Here is a 23347-nt window from a genome sequence, read left to right on the forward strand (position 1 = left end):
TTTCAAATTCAAATTTGAATATTTGAAACTAAAATAAGTGAAAGTGCATTAAATCAGGAAGTAGATGCTGACATGAATACTGCTTTAAAAAAACACATTTATGTAAGAATCTCAGGTTGTTTAAAAGCAGTTGTTTCCAAATTGCTTTTTACTGAGTTAATTGAGTGCCACTTTCTTACAGGAATAAAAGTTGAACAAATTTAATGTTGTGTTCATAGAATGGAATCATAGAATGGTTAGGATTGGAAGGGATTTTAAAGATCATCTAGTTCCAACCCTCCTGCCATGTTTTTGTTCATGTTACTTGAGGCAAAAGTTAAATTTCAACAATTGTTATCAGAGTTAAGTGTCTAATCTACTTAAAATTGTGCTTGAGTTCTCATGAAGAGTTGAGCTCATTTCATGAAATTGCTTCAGCTTCAGTAGCTTAAAAAACGAAAACGAAAAAATAATTTTGAATATACTAGATCAGATTAATGTATTTTTTTTTATAAGTGTAAGTAGCATCATAGTTTAACATAAAAGCAGAGCTCTGCAGTTCCATTTAGCAAATAGATAACTAATTATTTAAAGTGGAAAGCAGAGTGTAATACTAAGATACACTCATTTGTATCAATCTTCCAGGTTTTGTAGACTTCATATTTACTGAGATAATGCTCTTAAAACTAATGTAAGAGTTTTATTCAAAGTTAGGTTTTGTTTTGTTTTCCTTCTTCCTCTGATACCTATGAAATTTTTGTACAAAAATTTTGATTGTCATTTATAGCAGTTAATTTTCGTTTGTCCTTTGTGGACCTTTTTAGCAGCTGTATACTTTTGGGTTTATTACCTAAGTTTCTTACCTTTAAAAAAATACCAGTGCTGACATGACAGATGATAAGTTTCTAAGCTGGAAGGCAAGACGCAAGGGTCTGATGTTCCAATGCCAGTATTAATTAGGAGAAGAAAGATAGAGGTAGGGAACTGAGGCTAAATACGAACTGTATTTCAGAGGGCAGTTAATGACTATTAAGTGTCTATCTATTTAATAAAGTTTGGAAATGCTTTTGAAAACCCAAACTTGTCCTGGAATCACACATTTGCAATTTATTCCTATATAACTTCAAATTTTATATTTCTACAGTTTGACCCAAAGCTTTCCCTTTTCATATATGAGAAAAAGAAATACATTTATGAAATAACATCTGTAGAAGTTTGTCTCTTATTTTTATACATTGATGGTACCAGAAAGATGTAGTTATTCCAAGCCCACTAGATGGAGTACTTTCCCCATCACAGATGAAAGAGAGCCTGCAGGTCTTATTGAAGGGAATTATATGGTACAGATATGACAACAGCTACAAATAATTGAGAGTTACCAGCTGTCAAACCAAGCAGAATTGTTTCTATCGGAAGCTCTTCTCTGATATTTTAATAATGTTTAAAAAAACCCACCACAACTTCTAAATATGTCCATATCCATTCATTTCATGAATGTCAGTCTAGGAAGCAGAAACTGCATTTTTCTTCAGTAAGCCACATCTTGAAGATCTTTGCAGACATGAAAGTAATGTCTTTTTACTGAATTATGTGAAATTTTTTCCTGTGAAGAGAAAAGGTCTGCTGGATTTTTTTTTTTGTATTTGAAAACAGTTCTGACGAAAAAGACACTTAGTTTTCTCTGTTTTCAGATTTCAAGTAATCAATACTTTAATTGAGCTGCCTGCTATCAAAGGCTAATTTCACACAGGGTTTATGTAACCTTAAGTGAATATAGCATCGAAATTATTTTTTGACTTCATCATTTTTTTTTCCCCATCCACAAATTTTGGGAAAACTTTGCAGAAAGTAAAATTGAGAAAAATTAAAAAGTCAGTACATTAATAACAGAAATCTTTCTTTTTTTTACTTTAGCTGATAAAATAGTCTGTCAGAGGTCTTGCAGAGACTATAAGTACAATTTTGCCCATTTTGTAAAGAATAGTGATGTGAGGATGAAATCAGTGGTTCAAGGTTATGTAAAAGACAGCAGCAGAGCTAGACTGTCTGTACTCTGTTAACTCATATGCACTGTATTTAGAGTCTTTAAGATCTCAGTGGATTACAGATTTTTGTCACATTTATTTTTCTGTAAACTGAAATGTGGATACTGCAAACAACTCAAATCTGAGAAGATTAAAAATTTTTGTCTTTTATAGAATTCATAGTTTAAACATTAACTCAAGTTATTGTTACAGAGAACAAATCCCGGTTCTTACTTTAACCAGCATGTTGTTTCATGTTTAGTATGGGTGATTGAGAACACCAATCAGCATGGATATACTTGCTTCACACTGGTTAAATACACTAGGACTGTTCTGTGCCCAGGACTTCTTAGCAAAATGAGCAGTTATTTGGAAACTTGAGCTAAAAATGGTGCAAGTTAAAAGATCTACAGACATTTCCCAGATAGCTTTAAGTCATGGCCATTCTTTGCTATGAAATCTTCTTGCTGTTTTATAAAAATGTGTGCTTTGTTTTCTGAAACCATAGTTACCAGAGTGCTATACAGTTAAGTGATTTAAACCTTTGAAAATAGAACTGAATAGAATAAATCACTGCAAGCCTATTAAAGCAATGCCAGAGGGATTTTTATACTAGAGGTTAAGAAAAGACCTTTTATTCATTTCTAGTAGATAAATGGCAAAACTCTTACGTTTCTTCTGTGTTTCCACTCAGACAATTTTCGCATTCTTTTGTCATAGTTTTCATCTGCAGTCATCATCTCCCTCCCCACAGAAGGCCTTCTTTTCCCCAGTTAAACCCCCTTCCAAAGGCTGTCGTTTCACTGTTAAGCAGCAGAACGCTTCATTGCTCCCAGAAAGAATATGGTGGCTGTAGTAAATATCCTTTACTAGATACACTGTCCCAGACCCCCCAGTTCATCCTTATCAAAGGGGATTTATAAAAGCAGTAATATCTTTTCTTTCCTGGAAGGCAGAGCATTGTGGAATCAACTTCATTGTGTTACTGTATGTTTTCTGTTAAGATAGCAGAAAATTTCTGGTTTTAACCCATGTCCTACTGTGAAGCAATTTTCAATGAATGTTCCATCAGTGCAGGAAGCTGATATTTTTCTAAACATATAAAACTTCTATTGATTTTTTTTTTAACATATCTAAGATCTTATTTTTATGTCTTTGCCTGAAGTCTTTAGACAGTTTTAGAAGATGGAGAAAGAATTGCTGTGCAGTGTAGAAGATACTATATCTAATATATGAAAGTTTATATAAATTCATGACAATATCTTTAAGATGACTGTTAGTATAGTTATAATTCCTTTTAGGACTTGTTGCAGAAGAACTATATGGACTGTTAGAAGTTGTGTTTTGGGTTCATACATGTCAAGAAAAAGGATTGTTTTTTGTCATTTATTAGAATGCTTAGAATTGAAACATAGTGCTGAATAAATGCAGAATTAACCACATGTCAAGATGGATTGATTTTTCTTTAATATAAATAATGAATTTTAATAATTATTTAAATCAGCAAGCATGAAACTTTAAATAATCTATTTCAGTTGGCAAATATGGGGTTTATTTATACAACCTAAACAGAGTTTGAATTTCAATTGGTTGGTATAATTTGGTTCTGCATTCTGCTAACAAGAAAGTTACTTAGCCAAGCATGTCCTAGTGTTTATGTGACGCAAGCTGTATGTGAATCCTGCGTTTCAGACATGCACTCCAAAACTTACTGTAGCTTATCTTCTGTGTTACAATAACCTTCTGTCTTTTTGTGAGGAAAAGAGAAAGAGTCAAGACTGTAGGATTTCATAGATTTCTAGGTTGGAAAAGACCTTAGAGATGATCAAGTCCAACCGTCCCTAATCCCCATTAAACCATATCGCTAAGTAGTTCATCCACCCTTTTCTTAAACACATCCAGGGATGGGGACTCAACCACCTCCCTGGGCAGCCTATTCCAGTGGCTGACAACCCTTTTAGAGAAGAAATACTTCCTAACATCCAACCTGAATCTGCCCTGACTAAGCTTATACCCATTTCCTCTTGTTCTATCACCCATCACTAATGTAAAGAGCCCTTCCCCTACCTCCCCACCATCCCTTCTCAAGTATTTGTAGGCTGTAATCAGGTCTCCCCTCAGCCTCCTCTTCTCCAGGCTAAACAGCCCCATCTCCCTTAGCCGCTCCTCATAAGTTTTATTTTCCAAATAAATGTAGGATGGGCAGTAGTGAGAGACCAGAGGAAAATAGGGGAGAGAAGGGAGTTACAGCATGGAGGTAGCAACCTTTCACTCATGCAGGGACTTTATTCTCAAGAAAGATACACAGACAGAAGCCTAACAATATTTGAAAGTGATGGGAGAGTGGAAGGTGGGGCTAGACAAGGGATGAGAAAAGACTTAAGTAGAGAGTTTCTGTAGTTCGAAGTGCTGATGAGTAAAACCCAAACCTGGAAAGCAGTGACCTAACTGCAAGGATACAATAGCTAGGAAGGAGTAATGTTTCATTTCTTTCCCTCCACCCTTGTCAAATAAGTTTGAGTTTGAAATATTCAATAACTTTGAAATATTTCAGTCTTCTGTAAAAAGCTCACTGTGAGGAAAAGTCTTAATAACATCCTTCTTCATGCTGTGACTGTTTTGGGGTTTCATTGGATTCCCCAATATTCTTTTTTCTTTACTCTATTTAGTGACACTCTTGAAGATTTATCTGATGTGAATTGTTCAGCAGAAAACAAAAAATAGAAGTGAATAAGTGACCTGACAGGAAATGCTTATCCCATACTCTGAAACAAGTCACAGGTCTTCTTGTGGCACAAAAACATATTATTAAGCTGCAGGCTGTAGTTCTTCTTATCTCAAGCTTGTGGTTTTAATCATGGTAGCAAGAGCATTAAGAACTTTTGAAAGCATGCAAGATTAATAATATGATAGACGATATAGAAGGAGCATGGTAGTATGACAGTAAAATTATCTACTCTCATGTAAATATCTCATATCTTCACCATGAAATTAATACATGTAAGGATCATAGGACTAAGATTAAGAGAAGTACCCAGAGTTGGAAAGGTTCTGGAACTTCAACTTTGGCTGATGACTAATGCAGTTGTGATATTTTTATCTGAACGTGTTCTGGTACAAATGGACAAGTGCTGATGTTTTCAGTAGAGCAAATAGTCCATGAAAAATTTGAGTTTAAATGCTTCAGTAATGCCTTTCTATTTTAGTCCAAACATAGATTGAGTCAATTATATGGATGAAAAGGAAGGATAAAGAGGAGGAATTTCCAGTAACGTGGGCATTGATCAGTTTTTAACTGAAATGTTTCAGGCTGTTCATATTGCAGATCTTTCAATAGTTTCAGTTGGATATTTATAAGTTATATATATTGTATGTATGTACGTATAGTGAGCAAAATGTAATCAAATTGATTTTAAACTGTAATTTTTACATCGGTTTTGGTTTTGTGGGTTTGTTGTCTTTGGTGGGTTGGAGGTTGTTCCCCCCATCCTCTCTGAAGACTTCTAGCAAAATATAAATAGAATTCTGTTCTATAAAAGCTAGAATCAATTAGTTTCCTTTTTATGTCTTTCTAGATTCAGTCTGCATCACCGTCACTGGGTAGCATTACTGAGCTTCAGGCAATAGTCCCAACAAATTCAACCAATTTTATTCCTGAAACTGTAGTTGATCGACTTACGGCACAAGGTAAGTCAAACTCAGTTTGTATACATAATGATGCATATGATGAACTGCCCATATTCCAGTATTTGTACATGCATATAAATCTTGTATGTTGCTTGAACAATCACCATTTATGTTTCTAGTGGTTGTTTTGGAAGACAAGCATGAAACACTTCCTTTAATATGAAATAGGATGAAATACGTTTGACAGAAATAGGTGAAAATGATTGACACTGCTTGAAATGTAACTCAAGACTTAGGTTCTGTTCCTGTCATCCAGTCACCATTTTAAAACAATGTTTGTAAAGCTGTCATATACACACATGCACATGCACACATGTGCACACACACACAGAGATGTATATGTAATTCTCTTTATATGTAGAAAGATGAAAATGTATATGTAAAAAATATATAAAATTATGTTTGCAGACCAGATATATGTACAAATATAATTTTTTTCTGTTAAGGAAAGAAGTGAAAATTTATATCTTTCAAAATTTACCATTTATCTTTAACAATTATTCAATTATTAGTCTCTTGTAGAAGAAACATTTTATTTCAGAACCATTTTAATTAACACTTTTCCTGTATCTGATTTATTTGTTGTTTTTTTTTTTTTTCTTAACCTCTTTCCAGAATATACTGTTTTAAATGTAGAGGGGACCTTGGGTATTTTATTAAAAAGAAAAAGTAATTTGTTTTATATAACTACTCTAATTAATCTTTTCTGTTTTTTCTTTTTCTTTTTTTATTAAACAAATTCTAGGTCAAAGTGATACAACCACAACAGAATCTCCAAGTCAACATGATTCTCTCATGTCTGCTACTTTGCCTAAACAGCGTGCTGTAGTCACACCTGCCCTTTTGTCAGCTGTTTGCAGCCTTCTGCACAATCTGCTGGTTGTCACACCAAAAGATACTGGAATTGCTCTTCAACAAGCACATTTGCTAACAAGTCTCAGCAGGTATGAGATCAATAACTTCTGAAGTACAAACAAGGTATAGCAATAGAGGTGAAAAGTTTGAAATGAGATCTACCAGTGTTTCTTACCAAAACTGTTAAATATATTGATTACTTCTTGCTTCTGATTTTTTTTTAAAAGCCTTTTTTAAAAATTACAATCAACAAAAGAAAAGAATTTGGATTATTTCTTTTTTTCACAGAAAAAGTAGTTATATTGCTGATTCAATTTGTGATGTCTGTCTTCTACAGGACTACTTATGTAATGTTTTAGGTTTTTGTTTAGATGGCGATTTAATCATCCTTTTTGGAGGGGTAATTTTTTTCTTTAGTGGAACAGTATATGATATAGTCCAGTATTCAGAATTGCATATCATTTCAGTTCATTTTATGATTTTGTTTGAATTGTTTTGAGGATGAGCCAAGGGCTGTCAAGCACTACACTACAAGGTCCGAGCAAACGGTTTATTTGCACTGCGCCTACAGGTTTAACTGTAAGGTCCAAGATAACAATTTACTTGAACTGCACTTGCAGATTCCATACGCCACTATTACAGGTTCTTATGGATACAATGGAGGAATGCACTATTGCAATTTAAAACCAAAATATACACTATTACAATACACTATCACAGCACACAACAGAGTCACAGAATGCACTATTACACACACAAGAGTGAGAGAGCACACAAGCGCACTAGACTTAAAGCATGCTAAAAAGAAAAAAAAGAAATCACTTACCCCCTCAGGTAAGGGCTCTCAATTCCGGGAAAGTTACCTTGACCGGCATCCAGATCAAGGGGGAAAGAATCTCCTCACAGACCAGCTGTGTAGTTGGAGAAGCAGCTCCTCATTTCCAACCCAAATCACAGGGCTTTTATCCCCTGAAGTACGTCACTGTGTAGGTACCATGCCTGAGGAGGGTCTTTAAGGGTGTGACAGGGAGTTTCTCCTTATCGATTGTGCCTGAATACCTTATCTCAGGCAACTGGACAATGGTTGGATTGAGACTCAGGGCATATTCTTTGTTGAGGGATTTCAAGTCTCAAATCAAGTTTTGGTTCTTTGTATAATGCAGCACTGACTCATCAGACAACTCGGGGCTGAGCGATCTCCACAGCTCCCCGTGGGTCTTCTGGGTCTCAATGCAATACAAAGCTGGGTTGCTTCTACAACCCCCCTGTGTCACCTGTGTGCTGGGCATTGCTGAGAAACTTGATTTGGATTTATGAGCCAGATGATCCATACACTGTCACACTAAAAGAGAGTAAATAAGCTTGCCAGATTTGGGAAGGTATTGGGTGATAGACCCTAGTGTTTTGTTTCTTTTTTAAAAAAGGAACCACTTCAAAATAGTCTTCAGATTGTATTTCATGTTTCCACTTGCATTGTAACAAATACTTTCCTCTGTAGAAAGTGTTTAGAAGTCCTGAAGTGAAGCATGAAAACTAGTTCAGGGCTCTTTTAAGATTTTTCAAGAGCTTTTTTAGTTGCTCTTCATACTGCAATTAATGAAAAAAACCCCACTCTTGTTTGAATACAGTGTAGATTATTACAAAGCTCTTCATTCTTCTACAGGAAAGAAAATAAGCAATCAAATGTAAACAAACATTTTTTACCATGCAGTAACAGCCATTGGTATTTATGTTAATCTAACTATTTTGAAACAGCTTACTGCTATTATAGTTACCATTGCACTAGACTTACTGCTAAACCCCACTGTTTTAAGACAGTGCTTCGTAATTCAGTTTTACTCTGTTTATTTAAAATGTTGTCTTCTATGGAATGTTAAGGTAGTAGAATATGTAATTATTTACATATATTTGTAACCAACTTTATTTTATTTTAGTCTTGTAAGTGCTAATCTGGTTGAGAGATGCATCTTGGAACTGAAAGCTCCATTGGGTCATCCATGTCATATAGAACATGTAAAAGCTCAGGTTAGAGAAGCATTCGTTACTTTCTGTTTTTTTTTTGTTTTTTTTAAATTATGACATTAATTGTGTTTGCATATTCTATATTCATTAACATAGTCCAGACACGCCGCTATAGCCTACATTCATGCAATTCTCTGTGCTTTTGACAAGGTTTAACCGTGTTACATTCAACACATAACAGTTCATTTCTGTGTTGAAACTACACCTAGAACTATCAAGCTGAAAACCAGTTGTGTTTTAAAAATACAAATTGAGTTTAGCAGTTACAGAAATAATGTAATAAAATTTCTTTGTATAATATTGAAGTACAAGCCAGATACAGTTACTGACACATTTCATGTTTATTTTCCACAACAAACCTGGCTGTTTTGCTTTGTCTCCAGTCCTGCAGACACATACACAGTTCTCAACTAATTTTGATGTATGCAAACCATATAGGGTTACTACCAGTGGAAGTACTTTTGTATCAACTTTAACTCTGTATATATAACAAATAGAACATACTGTGTTCACGGCACAGCGCTGTTTTAAAGCTTCAGTTGCTCTGCATTCAGATTTAGTTTGAAGAAAGATACCCAGGTTATTAAGAAAATATGTTTCTACAGAATTCTTGTGAGAATAAATAAATAAATATGTCAGGAATCATATTTTTCCTAAAGCTTCAAATTGAGCTTCTTTGTTCAGGAAATACACATATATTTGTCAATATTAATGATCATTTTCGTGTTTTTCTTTGTGAGCTTCTGGAGACTATGATGCTGTACATACAATGAGAGTCATGACTTTCTCACAAGGAACTTTATACTTTGTCACTAGAAAATGGATTTCACACATATGTTTCCAGACTAGGAATTCTGTTTCATCTTCTACAGCAAAAATTAGCAGATCAATTTTTAATTTATATCCTATTATTTCTTTTGAGTGATGTATATGAAGTCACAATGTTATGAATCAGTTGAGGTAATGTGAGTATTTAAATGGAAAAAAAATGTGGGAGGTACAAATATATGGCTTTATTTCATATCTTTTTAAAAATATTTAACAGGTTTTATTACTACTTCAATACTTGTCATCTGTGTCCAAGCTGCTGAAATCATGTCTGTTGGTGGACTCTCAGCTTGTAATCCAGGATGAACTGTTGAAACCTCTCTTGCAAAATACCTTCATGATTCTCACCATTAGCTCCAAAGACGGGTTAGGTAATGAAGTACTTTGTTAACTGTATAGCCAAAGGCAGGTCTTCATTTACTGCTGCCTTCATTTAAATTGGCAGTTGTTGTCACGCTTAGCTATTCAGGTTTGTGCATATGTAAATGGTTTGATTTTTTTTCCCCGTATATCTTTGCAGATCCTGAATTAACATCTGTACTTCATGAAACATGGGTAGACTTTTTCAACCTTCTGACTACGTTATTGTGGAAGAGTGGCCAAATAGCTTTTCCATCTGTGACAGCAGCTCTTGCAAATCATTGTACAGCAATAATTGGTAATAACTATTCCTGAACAGATTTTAACCTAGGAACTAATAAAATAAATAAAAAAATAGAAAAGGAGGGCATTCCTGGTTAGATGCTGTTAAGTAATTACTGATGGCACATCCAGAATGAAAACCAAGCGTGTCCAGAACTTGACTGACTTTTCCCTTAATTAGATTTTTATAACTCTTTCTTATATCATTAGACTAACTTTTGAGCTGCCAGATAAATTTGTAAGTTTTGGTTGCATATGAGTTAGTGATTCTAGTTGTAAACGTTAAACGGATATGGCACATGTGAGTAGGGCCTGAAATGATCCATTAGCACTTCATTTCTTTCCTTATATGTTTTGATTTTTTTAATACCTTACGTAAAAGGAAAGCAAAGTTTTGAGGGGAGATAAGAGATATAGGAATTCAATATTATTATACAGAGTTTTGTTTGTTTGTTTTTTAATTATTCCTTCATGAGTTAATTACCTAGTCAGGGCTCTAGGTCACCAAGATTCTCTGACGTGTTTCAATACCAGAGTATAAGCACAGTCCATTCAAGCTTGTGATTTCAGCCAGGTGCATGTTAAGTGATCTGATGAATCCAAATCCAATTGCACATAAAGCAGCTGATGGGTACTGTTCGTATTATAATAAAAGCTGTTGAGTAGAGTGAGGAGAGTTCAGAAAATTGTCAAACGAATGAGTGATTTAGCAAATGGAAGTTGCTTTTTTTGTTTTATAGTCAAATTAATGCAGAGCAATTAATTCATTCAAACCTATAAAACTCAAACTTTTCTTTCTGTGACTTTTAAAGACTTATTAAATGCATAGAATTTGTAGAATTTCTTGTGCAGTGTGCAGGAGTAACGGCTTCTTGGCTCACACGCTTCCTTTGATAAGTCTTTCTGAATTCCGAAGCACTGAAGCTTTTTTCAGAAAGAAATATAAAAATTTATTTTTCTCTTTACCTTTCAGATACCATTTCTGATTGTGTTCATCTGTCAGCCACATATCCTGCTTTATATATGGCTAGTTTACAGTTCCTCTCTGTCCTTTTGAATGAGGAAGGAAGAAGACAGCTCCAAGATAAACAAAGTGTGTGTCAGAATCCAACTCTTAGCTTTCTTCTGGATCATGTTGAAGGATGCCAGGCATCAGTAACTCAACTTACTGCATTAATTATTCAGGTATTTAAAATTTGATGATGTGATTACAGGATATGTTTTTGCATGTTTGGTTTTTGTTAAAAAGGAATTTAGCTACCTAATGAAAAATCAGTTGTTGCTAGTTATGACCCAAGACATCTTTGAGACATCTATAACACTCATTTTTGAAATTCATGTAATAAGCTGGAACAATTGCAAAGAAGCAACTTCTAGAAGGTGCATTGCAAGGAAATTATGCTGCAACAGCATGGTATGAAATCTTATGTAGCTAAGATGATACATAGATGGAATATGTTTGGCCAAATACTAATAGGCTTTTTTTTTGTTTTCTTTTCCAAACATGTAATGAGATTTTTAAGGTTCAAGATATCCACATTGTAAATGACAGCTACCTTTGTAAAAGTTGTGAACCAAAATGAATCATTAAGCTTTTTAGTTCATTCTCTGATAGTGTAAGACCAGTGTTGTTGCACTTCAGGAGTGTGTGTATATTAATGTATTTTCCAAGCTAGTTTTAAATTAGCCAGGTAGCATATTTTCACTAATTCTTTTAGGAACTTGTTTCTTGATGTAATATGTTGTCGTGGTTTTAGGCTGATCCAGCAACTAAAACTCACACAGTCTCTCCTTCTACAATAAAGTAGAGAGGAGAGAAAAAAAAACAAAAGGACTGAGGGTTGAGGGAAGAACAGAGGGAGCACCCACCAACCATGGTCCTGGGCAAAACAGGCAGCACTTTTCTCAAAGCAAAACAGTTTATTAATGATTACTTAGAAGGACAAAGGGAAATAAAAACCGATTACTTGAGAGGACAGAAAGAAACAAAACCAGATCTTAAAACCGACACCTTCCCCCCCCCCACCTTCCTTTTCCTCCCGGCTCTACCTCCTCCCCCCAGCAGCACAGGGAGCAGGGACTGGGGGAGTGCAGGTCAGTTCATTCCGTGCTGTTACTGCTGCTTCTTTCTTAAAGGAGAAGGAGTCCTTACACCCTTTTCCCCTGCTCCAATGGATCCCCTACCCACGAGGAAAAATCCACAAATTTCTCCAACGTGAGTCCAGCCCACTGGAAACAATCCTTCCCCACAGATTGCTCCGGTGTGGGCTATACCACAGTCTCGGGTACTTAGGGAGCTGTAGCCACTCGCTCCAGCGTGGGTCGTCACGATGACTCCAGATGCCTTTCTGCCTTGCCGTGCCCCCAACACGACCATCCTCGGGCTCAGGCATCTTCTCCCCACGGGCTGCGAGTGGGTCGCTGCTCCACCGAGGCCGTCCTGGTTGCAGGGGGGCAGCCTGCTATCTCACCATCAGCCGCAGGGGAAACTCGGCTCCGGCACACCTCCTCCCGCTCCATCCTCACTGACCTGCTGTCGATGCGGCTGTTTCTCTCAGATCTCAGTCCTCTCCAGGTGAACTCAGCCCAGTGGGCACCCTGGGAGTGGGGTGCCCCCGAGTTCCCCAGCTGGCTCCGCCGCCGCCATTCTCCGTGGGCGGCGCCGGCCCGACGCAGGCAGCCGCCCGGCTGGGAGCCAGGGAGCGGGGGCAGTGCCCTCCTCCCTTCTCTGGTCGATCCTGGGTGAAGCACCTTTTCCGGTTCCCTTGTCCTGACTTAAATAGGGCAATTCGCAGAGGCGCCCTATTGGCTCAACCCCGAGGGGGATGGCAGTCTGATCTGGTGGCCAGAACTAAGCCTAACCCGGATCCAAAACCGGGGAGGTCGCAGGGAGCAAAATCCCTCTCCTGCCACCGGAACCACCCCCCCCTCCACATCAAACCATGACATATGTATTGGTGACAAGATTTTTTTTTTCTAGATACTTATTCTGAATGTTCTGTCTTTCTTAATGTAATCTCATTATTCTTTTTTATACTTTTATATATTGTCCTAAATGATTCTTTTATCTCCTTTATATTTACATGCTTCACTTATGTACAGTTAAAATATCTTCCATTACTAAGTGCTAAGAAAAGTTATATGTGAAATTTGTCTGATTTATTTTACCTCACAAATTAATTCTTTTATCTGTATACTCATTGTCCTTCTTCACATTATGTGCAGTTTATCACTGTAACAGTAATAGTGATCGATGACTAGAAGTGTAGTGTTTGTCTGAAAGACGCACATTTCATATAACATAATGTAGCTTATTATTTCTGATATTCTGGAGTCTGTGTCTTGTAATTTTTTTCTTTTGTAAGAATCATATTTAGTAGTATTTTACTATGTAAAATATTATTTTTTTCAATGTGTATTAATGCATATTGGATGATGTGACCAAGATAATGCTTAGTATCATTTCATCTCCTCTCTTCCTATGGTTCCTGAATTCTTGTAGAATAACCTCACTCCTACCAAGACTTGTCCTGATCTAGCTAATATCTGTCACATAACCTGTGCTCCTTTGCAGCTGTGTTACACCCCTTTGCTCTATAGCATTTATTGGGGCATAGTGTTCTGTTCACCAAGAAGCTGGTGTCTTTTAGGGAGGAGAAACTGCCTAAGAGGATTTTTCTTGGTGTCACTGTATAGACCACTAAAACTAGAATTCCCTATCTTTTTGGCAACTAATTCCAGATAATTTCAGTGTAGAGAGATTTCCTTTGAGGACATGATTTTCAGATAACTCTGACAGCAAAACATGGGCACTTCATTGAAATCCCATAATTTGCTAAATATCCTGTTAGATTTTTGTATTACAATGCTTATGTATGTGCCTAAAACTGAACTCCCTGGCTCTGTCACAGAAAATGTGATTGCATGAAAGTATGTCAGACAAAGATGTGTTGTGTTGTAAGTCATATTCCACTGGTTTTGTACAAGTATACAAAGCTAATTACCAGTCTTTGGCAGCAAGAAGTGGTGATTCTCATGGTGACAGCAGAAAAAAAGTCTATGCAATGAAGAATTAACTGCAGCCAAGCCAAAGAAAGTACATCAGACACTATGACATAGTTTGAGTATTGTAAGAGATACCAGCTTTTAACATGCTCTATAACTGTTCAGATGTACTGTAGATAGACATTGCATTTTGTTCATAAAAGAGCTCAAAAGATAACCTATGCTGTCAGGGGCTTTATAATGGATGAAAGTGATATAGCTGCTGTGATCCCCCCAAAAGTATAGCAAAATTAGAAAAAGAACAGCTTCAATTTTTTGGAGCACAGTATATGTATTTGTTTACTTTCCTCACCCCGCCCCGACCCCTCCATGGTTGACATTGAGAGGCAGTTGAAAGAGGAACCCCATAGGATGTAAAGTAAGCTATTTAAAGCGAAACAAAACAAAACAAAAACTCAAAACAAAAACAACCCCAAAAATTTAAATATGATCTTTCTTCAAGAGAAGCACTCAAGCAAATAATCTAATCTAATTCTAACACAGAAAAGGCTGTGAGAGAGAATTTTCAATCAATCAGTGATCTCCATTAATCATCCTAATTACATAAAATTACTAAAAGAATAGGTGATATGCAGTGGCAAATGCTAACTTAGTACCTGGTCTTCAGGTGTGGCTATTAGCAGACCAGGTCCTAAATTAATATGCATTATTGCATACAGCCAATTTAGTAAACACCTATGCTGACTTTGAAAGGTTTTGGTGCTTTTGTGTGCATAAACTTCAACCCTTGTATACGTGTTTTTAAGGTCAGAAGTAAAAGTAATAAGGAAATCATAATCCATACATAAAGTCTCAAATATAGTCCCTACTTTTTTTTCTAGATATAAAATTTACAGTGTTTTAGAAAGGCTGTGATCTCCCCTTCAACTAACTTACAGTAGGTGCAGACTAGCATAGCTAGATCTGCTGTGAACTTACGGGACATCTTACATTTATTATGCATCACAATTTCAAAAAAGAATTAAATGTCCTTTCTCATTTTAGTACTTTAATACTAGTAGTTTAAAAGTATAGCAACCGCTGGCAGAAGGCGTTATAAATTTACATGGAGTTGTTTTTTCCATTCAACTAGTAGTTAATCATCAATTAATTATTTAAGTGTTCCCTATGATTGACATAACTTTTTTTTTTATTATAAACTGCAATTTGCTACAGAGTAAGCAAAAATGCGTAAAGGAGCATGCTTCAAGAAAGAATGGAGTTTTGCTAGTTTAAGATAAATTTTAGTATATAGTAAGATGAAATAAACACTTTTTAAAAAGATACAAATATAGGACAACTCACCTTAATTATTTAATCAGTTCTAATCAGCCACATAATGCTTAATTAAAGGAAAATACCCAAGAGATCTACAGGGAATATGTTTTTTTAATTACTAAAATATTCCTAAGTACTAGAAAAAATAAAACCAGCTAGTAACTCAATAGAGTAAAAGCCTTTGAGTGGATAAATCACAAAATGTACGTTTTTAGGTTATGCAGGATTGAAGGAACCAAACATTTTGTTTTTTTCCTGGCTTGTGTAAATTAGCATCAAGTTTAAACTTTAAGCTTTTTATATTTTTAACTACTTCAACATCCAAATTCTTTAATTTGAAAAGAAGCCACCACCTATCAGTACAGGAAAATACTTAAATTACTTAGAACATTCTTGTGTTGCCGATAGCTTTGAGATTTCACATGGGATCTAATAAAACCAGTTGTAGTCTAAATGTGAATTATTTTTTCTTTTTGTTAGCTGTAAGTGTAGAACACGATCCATGCTTTGGTGCTTTAATTTGTTGTCAGTTGTCCTTATCAATGAAGTGAGGTTTTGTCAAGTTATTAACTTAGTAGTCTTCATTCCTTGACCTTTTCAGTCCTGGTTACACTGAACACTTCAATAAATGATAACCTTAGAGCATACATCAATATTTTATTGCATATTAAAATTTGAAAATTTTTTTCGGCAATTACTAGCTGGAGGGCTAAAGCCAATAGAAGGTGATATATGTGATGTATGTAGAGGTGTAAGAATCTGAGGTTCTATGGCTAGATACTCATGAGATTTCTATCTGAAGTATTAAGTTTTTCTTAAGATGCTGTGTTTTTTGCTAACTTTAAAATATGTTTTTCTCTCTACTATGATGCAGCAACAGTTCTTATTTTGCTATATTCTTCTGATTACAATGCATACTATTTTCCCTTATATTGGATGTTAGTTTTGAAATGATATTTTAGGGAAAATTGCAATATGGACAAAAATCTCTAGTGGATAACATATAAAGCACAGATAGCTGCTCATCTTTCAAATATCTTGTTCTATGACTCCAAATAAATATTTATTTGAAAGCACAGAGGTTATATTTGTATTATTAGAAATATAGTGATGCTTACAAAGGCCTCACAAAAATAAGACAAACTACCGTTTTTCTCATGTTGGAAAAGTATCTAAAAAAAAATTATGTTTGTCAATGATATTTTTATTCTGAATAATTTCACTGATATTTAATATCTCTTCTTAATCATTGTGTTGAAGGAAAGTTGAATTGCACTACAGGCATGTCAGTGAATTGTCTGCAATAGCAAGCCTGAATATTAGGAAAGATCTGTAATGCTAGGGCTGGGAATCTAGGCTTTAGGAAGGTGGATTGTTAAGAAAAGAGTAAGAGGAGTGGGCTTAGGAGCAGAAAATTATTTAAAAAAAACCCACAAACAAACATGTTTTAATTAGGAAAAATAATAGAATGGTTTTGGTTGGAAAAGACCTTAAAGATCATCTAGTTCCTAGTTCTAATTGAAACACCTCAGTGCAGACAGACTATAAACATAGAGAGGGGGAACTCTGGATAGGAATATAGTGATGAATCATTCAAATGAAAATATAGGCTATGACAACATATTCATAGATATGAATACTACTTTTTAATATGTTCACTTTTTCATTTCGTTAATGAAATTGCGTTATTTGTAGGTCTGTGAAAGAAAATCTTCAAAGGATGTCCTGAAAGAAGTTGCTACAAATGCATTGCTGTCTCTGTTAGCTGTCAGTAAAAATGCCCAGAAATGTGGTTTGGAAGGTGAGCGTTTCAAAATGTATGTTGAATTATTTATGAATCAAATGCTTGCAGGTGCTTTACGTATCATCATGTTTTTTGTCAAAACAAAAGACTTAGTTTTCAGTGGCATTTTTTTCAGATTTTTACGAAGAAAGCTTATTAATAATTAAACTTTTCAGCTACAGATAAAATACTGTGTTGTAGCCAGTCTAAAAATTTGTGGTGAAATCACAGCTCTGTGTTAGAGTGAGAAGAGACCTGTGAGCTTTTACTGCTAGTGTCATATTCATCTGCTTGAAACTGGAGATTTTGTACTGGCAGTATTGTCGCGGAACCTCACAAAGCCAAGCCAGCCCAACTAACAGACTGAAAATGGGATTTATTCTTTACAAGATGGTAGCAAAATCAAATTAAGTTTTACCCTAACCGAAACAGCTTTGAGGCTCCAACAAACATTGACAATCCACGAGTTCAGAATGCTGTTCGGAAGTCAATACTATGCAACTGACTGAAGAATTCTTGAGGTTTATGGCCAATGACACAAAATGTACAATTACTCATCTAAAGAAGGGAGGACACTCAACCTTGATGAGTTTCCTTGGGTGGCGTCCCAACCCGAGGAGAGAGTCCCTGACTGCAGACCTGTGGCTCCCAGGAGGACCGATTCAAAATGATTCTCCAGCTGGACTCTGTTTATATCCCAGTGGAATGTGGTCTGGGGTCAGATATGGTCATGTAGACTCCACATTGGCTGAGGACCCCCCACTTGCTCACCTTGCAACTGAAACACGTATGTGCTGACCACCATCATGTGGGCATGACAAGAGCTGTGACGGGAGGTTTTTGCAGGCTTTTGTCAGGTCTTTGTTAGGTCTTTGTCAGGGCAGGTGCACCTACCACAAGTATCTTCCATTTGTTGTTTCATGTTATGCCAATACAGGTTTGTAGGCGAAAGCATGCCCTGTGTTCTCAGTTCTGACTGTACCTAGACAAGAAGAGACTTCTTTTTCTTAGCTTTGTTTTTCCCTGCCTCTTTGTTTCTTTCTTCCTGTTTTATAGTTTAAGAAGGACCTTTTCCCCTTGCAATGCAACATCTTGCATGCCTAAGGTTTTTACTTTACAGTAGTAAAACAAAATTTAAAAACCTCTAATCAAAGGCTTTCTGTGCCCTCTAGAACACAAGAGAGACTGGTTACTTTGCATTTCTCATGTATCGTGAATTTAATACCTGCTGATCAGCCCAAGTGCACTTTGTCTTTTTTTTTTTTTTCTCATTACTTGCATCTTTCTGTTGGTTTGTTCGGTCCTTTAAGCCTACATGACACTGAAATAACCTAGATATATCTGCTCAATGTCTGATCCCAATAGTGGCAGAAAACTCCGAACTTCAAATCCTATGCTATATACCTACGCTCTGCTCTTTCCCAGAGTATTGGTGGTCTATTCAGCTCTTGCTTCAATCAAGGTTGTTCTTCTGTTGATGACCCACTGAATTGTCTAACACCTGACTTCCTGTGAAGGCACTACCAGTGCATGAAGTGCATCACGTTCTGTGCTAGACCAGCCTTCAAGTCATCCTTGCTGTGATGCAACACAAGTCTTACAGAAGAGGAAGAGGAGTGCTGGGGTTCAAATCAACGTCCTGAATATACCCGTAGCTCTAATGTCACCTGTTCAGCTCCTAAGCACTACTTTTTAAGAAACAAATGCAAAGTCCTGCACCTGGAAAGAAACTTTCCCTTACAACAGTACAGGCTGACTGGGAAGCTGAAAAGGACCTTGAGGTCTTGGTAGGCTGCAAGCTGAATGTGAGAAGACTAACAGCATCCTGGGCAGTATTAACAGGAACACAGCCAGTATCACAGAATCTCAGAATGTTAGGGATTGGAAGGGACCTCAAAGGATCATCTAGTCCAGTCCCTCTGCCGGAGCAGGACCGCCTAGATCAAGGGGAGTAGATTGAGGGGAATGGATTATCTTTCCTCTACTTAGCACTTGTTAGACCAAATCTAGAATAATGCATCCAATTTGGGCCCAGTACAAGAAAGACATCAACAAACTAGAGCAAGTTCTACAGAGGGCCACCAAGGTAGTTGTGTCCACCTGTCCTTAGATGAGAGGCTGAGGGAATTGGCCTTGTTCAACCTGGAGAAAAGAAGATTTCAGGAGGACCTAATAGCAGCCTTCCGTACCTATGAGGTTTCGAAGAAGGCAGAGCCAGGTTTTTCACAGCAGCGCATGGTGTAGGAGGATGAGAGAGAATGAGCATAAACTGAAACGTGAGAGTCAGGCTGACTGTAAAGAAACGTTTCCCCTTGGAAGGCAGTCAAGCAGTGGCTAAATATACTGTGCAGTCTCTGTCTCTGGACGTTTTCAAGACCCGACGGGATAAGGCCACAGGTAAACCTTACCTGATCTTATAGCTGACTCTGCTTTGAGCAGGAGGTTGGACTATATGACCTCTGGAGGCCATCTCTTCCAATTTGAGTTATCCCATGAGCCTGTGCATATTGTAATAAATCAAAGACTCTAGATCCCGAGAAAAGAGCCCGACTCAACATTTTGCACTTCGAATCACCTGAATATTTGCTTTGCTTTGTCTTACCTCTTAGAAGAGTTGGATAAGAGAAATTCATGCTCTGACCTCTTGAAGTTTCAGTCTTCTGCACAGTGTCTTTGAAGATATTCTGAAGAGTCATGAGTTGCTATCCTCTTCCTTACAAATCATCCTCCCCTCTCTATCTTACCAGTCCTTCCTTTGGGCATTCCTCTCCTTCCTTGCAAGAGGACTCAAATGTATTCTTGCTTCTCAAAATCGTTCAACTAGACGCACTCCGTCTCAGAGACAGTTAGTTACTTCCTGATATCAAGAAGATAACAATATATATGAACTCATAGAATTTGGACCTCTGAATCCTTAAATCTCAGTTCAGGAGGGTAACAGTAATCAAGACATTGCAAGAAAGATATTTTGTGTTTCAGAAAATATTTTTGATGGTGAATGAACTTCAAAGTGTTAATATTTTTATCTTCTAGTTGACCTGATAGACAGCTGTATAGAAGACATGAAACATACTCATGCACAGCTGAATTTGGATTCCCTAAAGCTTGGGAAAGCACAGAAGAAAAAGGTAACTATAAAAACAAAAAGACTGATATGGTAAAGCACTTCTCAGCTCTTTTTGGTTTATTTTGTTTTTGTTTATTTTGAGGGTGGTACTCTCTGTCATGGGTGAGACAAAGTAAATGACAACTTGTAGTGGATCTGGTTACTGAGGCTTCTTTAAGATTCAATGATTTTAGAGCTTTTACCAACCTGATTATCTCACATACTGTCTCACTCAGAGTTATGTTCACTAGGTCTCAACTTCCTTTTCCAACATGTATTTGACTGCTGGTTCAGGAAACTCAGGCAGAAAATCACATCAGTTTGTGCTTTGCAGCTGCTCACTTACTAGTCTTGGGTGTTACTGGCCAAAGCCCCAGGGCATGCTCTGATGTTTGTCTCCATGTATCTCTTTGGTCTCCATGATCTTCTCCCACTTGCAGGATTGTTCCTTCAGCCAGGATATTCACATTCTTCTTTTTGAGCCTATTTCTTTCTTTCAGACACCATTTTTTTTCAGGAATCCTTTTCACCGCAGCTTTTCTTTCCAGAGCTCTAAGCTCCTATTTACCTAACGTAAATAATCTGTGTGCAAAGTACAACACATGATCAGCCTCTGAATTAGTGGTTCTGTCTCGTGTCTTTTCTTTAATTGGAGGATTCAGGACTTCCCACTTTTAGTCCAGGTTGTCAGAGTTAGCAACTAGCCCGCTCTGGTTGAAGCCAGCAACTAGCAGGCTTCTGATTGAGAGTTCAAAAGTTCAGTTTCGGACATTCACACACATACATGTCCATGCATTTGTCACCTGTCAGTGCTTGCAATTTATATTTGTTTAGCCTACAACAATGTCTAAGAGTACTGTATTATTTTCAGATGCAGTTGGACTTCCAGCTTTGACTTCATGGTCCTATCCAATCCAGCTAATTTTTCCCATCTAATTTTTCCCATCTTGTTTGCACAATAATATTTTTTTCTGTTTCTCAGATTTTATTTCTCACTGTCTTTCAACCAGTGCTAGCCATTTTGGTTTTTTTTTCTTTTCCTGTTGCAGTTGGTCTCCCTCTCACCTCAAACCCAATTCCAGTTTGCTTGTGCATCTAAGTCACGTGGTTTTTTTTATTCTCCTGGCTTCTGTGCTCCTGCATACTTGGTCAGAACCTTTTGGTCTCTTGTCATCAGACTCAATTGTTCCTGGCTTTAACTTCTTGTCAGAGTTGTGGGGTTTTTTTACCTCGCACTCATGCTTCCTCTACTGCCTGTTCTCCCAGTCTCTTCTCTCTGTTCACAATTTCTTTGTTCAGCCTTTAATTTTTTTAACCTCCCTTCTGGTTGTTCCAAACTCTCACATCACCCAGCTTTTCCTTACCCATGTAGACATAGATCATTTCTTACTCTCATACAACAGTTTCATGAGATTTTTGTTGCAATCTACTTGTTTTCTACCACTTTCATCTAAGTGAACTATTAAAACACAGACAATAACCTCTGCTGTCAAGTTTGATATCTTGTCCACTCCCACATAAAGCAAAGATTGCAGAAAACATCTTCCTGCAGGATATTTCTGCATTGTTGGAGCTCGACAGTATTTTTCTCTGAGGCGTTGGCACAAACAGACATTAGCCTTGATTTGTGAGAGCGTGGAACTGTGTTGTATAACAATGAGCTCTTAAAAGAATTTGAGTTTGACCCCAATATTTGAAGGCTACTGTATTTTTTCTTGAGATCTACTAAACACATTTATTATCCTTTCTTCAAGGGATAGAGGCTGAAAGGTGTCCTGCCCTGGATATGTCCAGTAAGGTTGAAGTCAGCTGATCCATTATATTTCTTGGGTTGAGAAGGGAGAAGCTGAGGTCATTTTCTTCTCTGCTAAATGTAGAAGGCATTTAAAACTTGAACAAAATTGAGAGAAAGGAGCCTCTGAGAAAGCTCAGAAAAACTGTTTATGTTAATTAATAATTGTTTGAAAGAGATTTGTGAAAGGCTTTGTGGCAGATTTCCCTGCTGAGTTGGGACTGTAGGTTGCTCCATCATATGTAAGCATGCTGTTCGTCATATGTGGTGCATAACAACAAGCAATCTAGTTTCTTGTGAGAGAAGCTGAGCTTTCATAGTCAGATTTAGCTGGTCATTCACAAAACTGCCCCTCAGCCCACTTCAAGACGCAGCTCTCAAAATGAAGTTATCAGAGCATCTTTTTCTCTTCCTTTTCTTGTAACTGTTGGGAAAAATGTGTTTAAGCTAGCTTCATTCTTAGGGCAACTGAAATATTTTACCTGTTGTTACTTTTATTTCATAATAATTACTGTCATGCTAACCAAGGGCATGAAAAGTATTTACAAATAGCTAAGCTTTCCAAAAAAACCCCCTCAAAATAGTATCTTAGTAAAAATCAAGGTATCCTAAAATAAAAAAAAGAGATACTAACAGTGCCATCAACACAATCTGTAACTTTTTCAACGTCTTGGAAGTTGACTAAGTATAAGTTGTAGCTTATGGCATTTTATAGGATTTAGTGCTATTCGAATTTATTAAATAAATAAATTAATACATGCGGAAGTTCTTGAAGGAACATCTTAGAGTTAGCATTTTATTTAGCTAAAATTGAGACAAACCAGTCACAAAATGCATTTGCAATGATGGCTTTTATGTTTCTGTTTCATTTAGTACACCTGACTTTCATTAACTTTTTTGAGATAGACTTTTACTTCATCTCTAAATGTCATCAACTGTACATGATATGATTTCCAAGCAAACATTTTTACTTCACCTCGTCTGAGATTAAACATGAATACTATTTTACATTTTTGTTCCTTTATGCTTGATAAAACAGAAATAGTCTCCTGTGGTGAACAAGCTTATTGGAATTTGATGATCTTTCAGAAGTGGTTTAGTATGTCAACCTTATAGAAGCTAGGTCAGCCATCGTTAGCCTTTTAGTGTCACAGTGCTATCATGAAGACAGATTTTTTTGTTTACTTGTATACTTGAATCTCAGTATAGTACCTCACTGTCCAAAGGTGAGTATTTATCTTTGTAATATTCTTATCAGGTTGGAAACTATTTCCATTATTAAGGATAGGGAACTAAGACACTGGGAA

General features: G+C 36.6%; 1 protein-coding gene across 1 annotated transcript in view; it reads left to right on the plus strand.

Annotated features, from left to right (window-relative positions):
* RTTN (rotatin) overlaps nt 1-23347 on the plus strand; it is a 92579-nt gene that overhangs the window by 58281 nt on the left and 10951 nt on the right. The window contains exons 35-42 of the mRNA XM_086608537.1: nt 5579-5690; nt 6436-6634; nt 8480-8570; nt 9613-9766; nt 9916-10053; nt 11011-11222; nt 17055-17160; nt 20176-20270. Of these exons, the coding sequence (XP_086464663.1) occupies nt 5579-5690; nt 6436-6634; nt 8480-8570; nt 9613-9766; nt 9916-10053; nt 11011-11222; nt 17055-17160; nt 20176-20270 (1107 nt within the window). The remainder of the gene's footprint in view (nt 1-5578; nt 5691-6435; nt 6635-8479; nt 8571-9612; nt 9767-9915; nt 10054-11010; nt 11223-17054; nt 17161-20175; nt 20271-23347) is intronic.

Source organism: Tauraco erythrolophus, chromosome 3 (assembly GCF_009769465.1).
Source record: "Tauraco erythrolophus isolate bTauEry1 chromosome 3, bTauEry1.pri, whole genome shotgun sequence".
NCBI classification, from domain to species: domain Eukaryota; kingdom Metazoa; phylum Chordata; class Aves; order Musophagiformes; family Musophagidae; genus Tauraco; species Tauraco erythrolophus.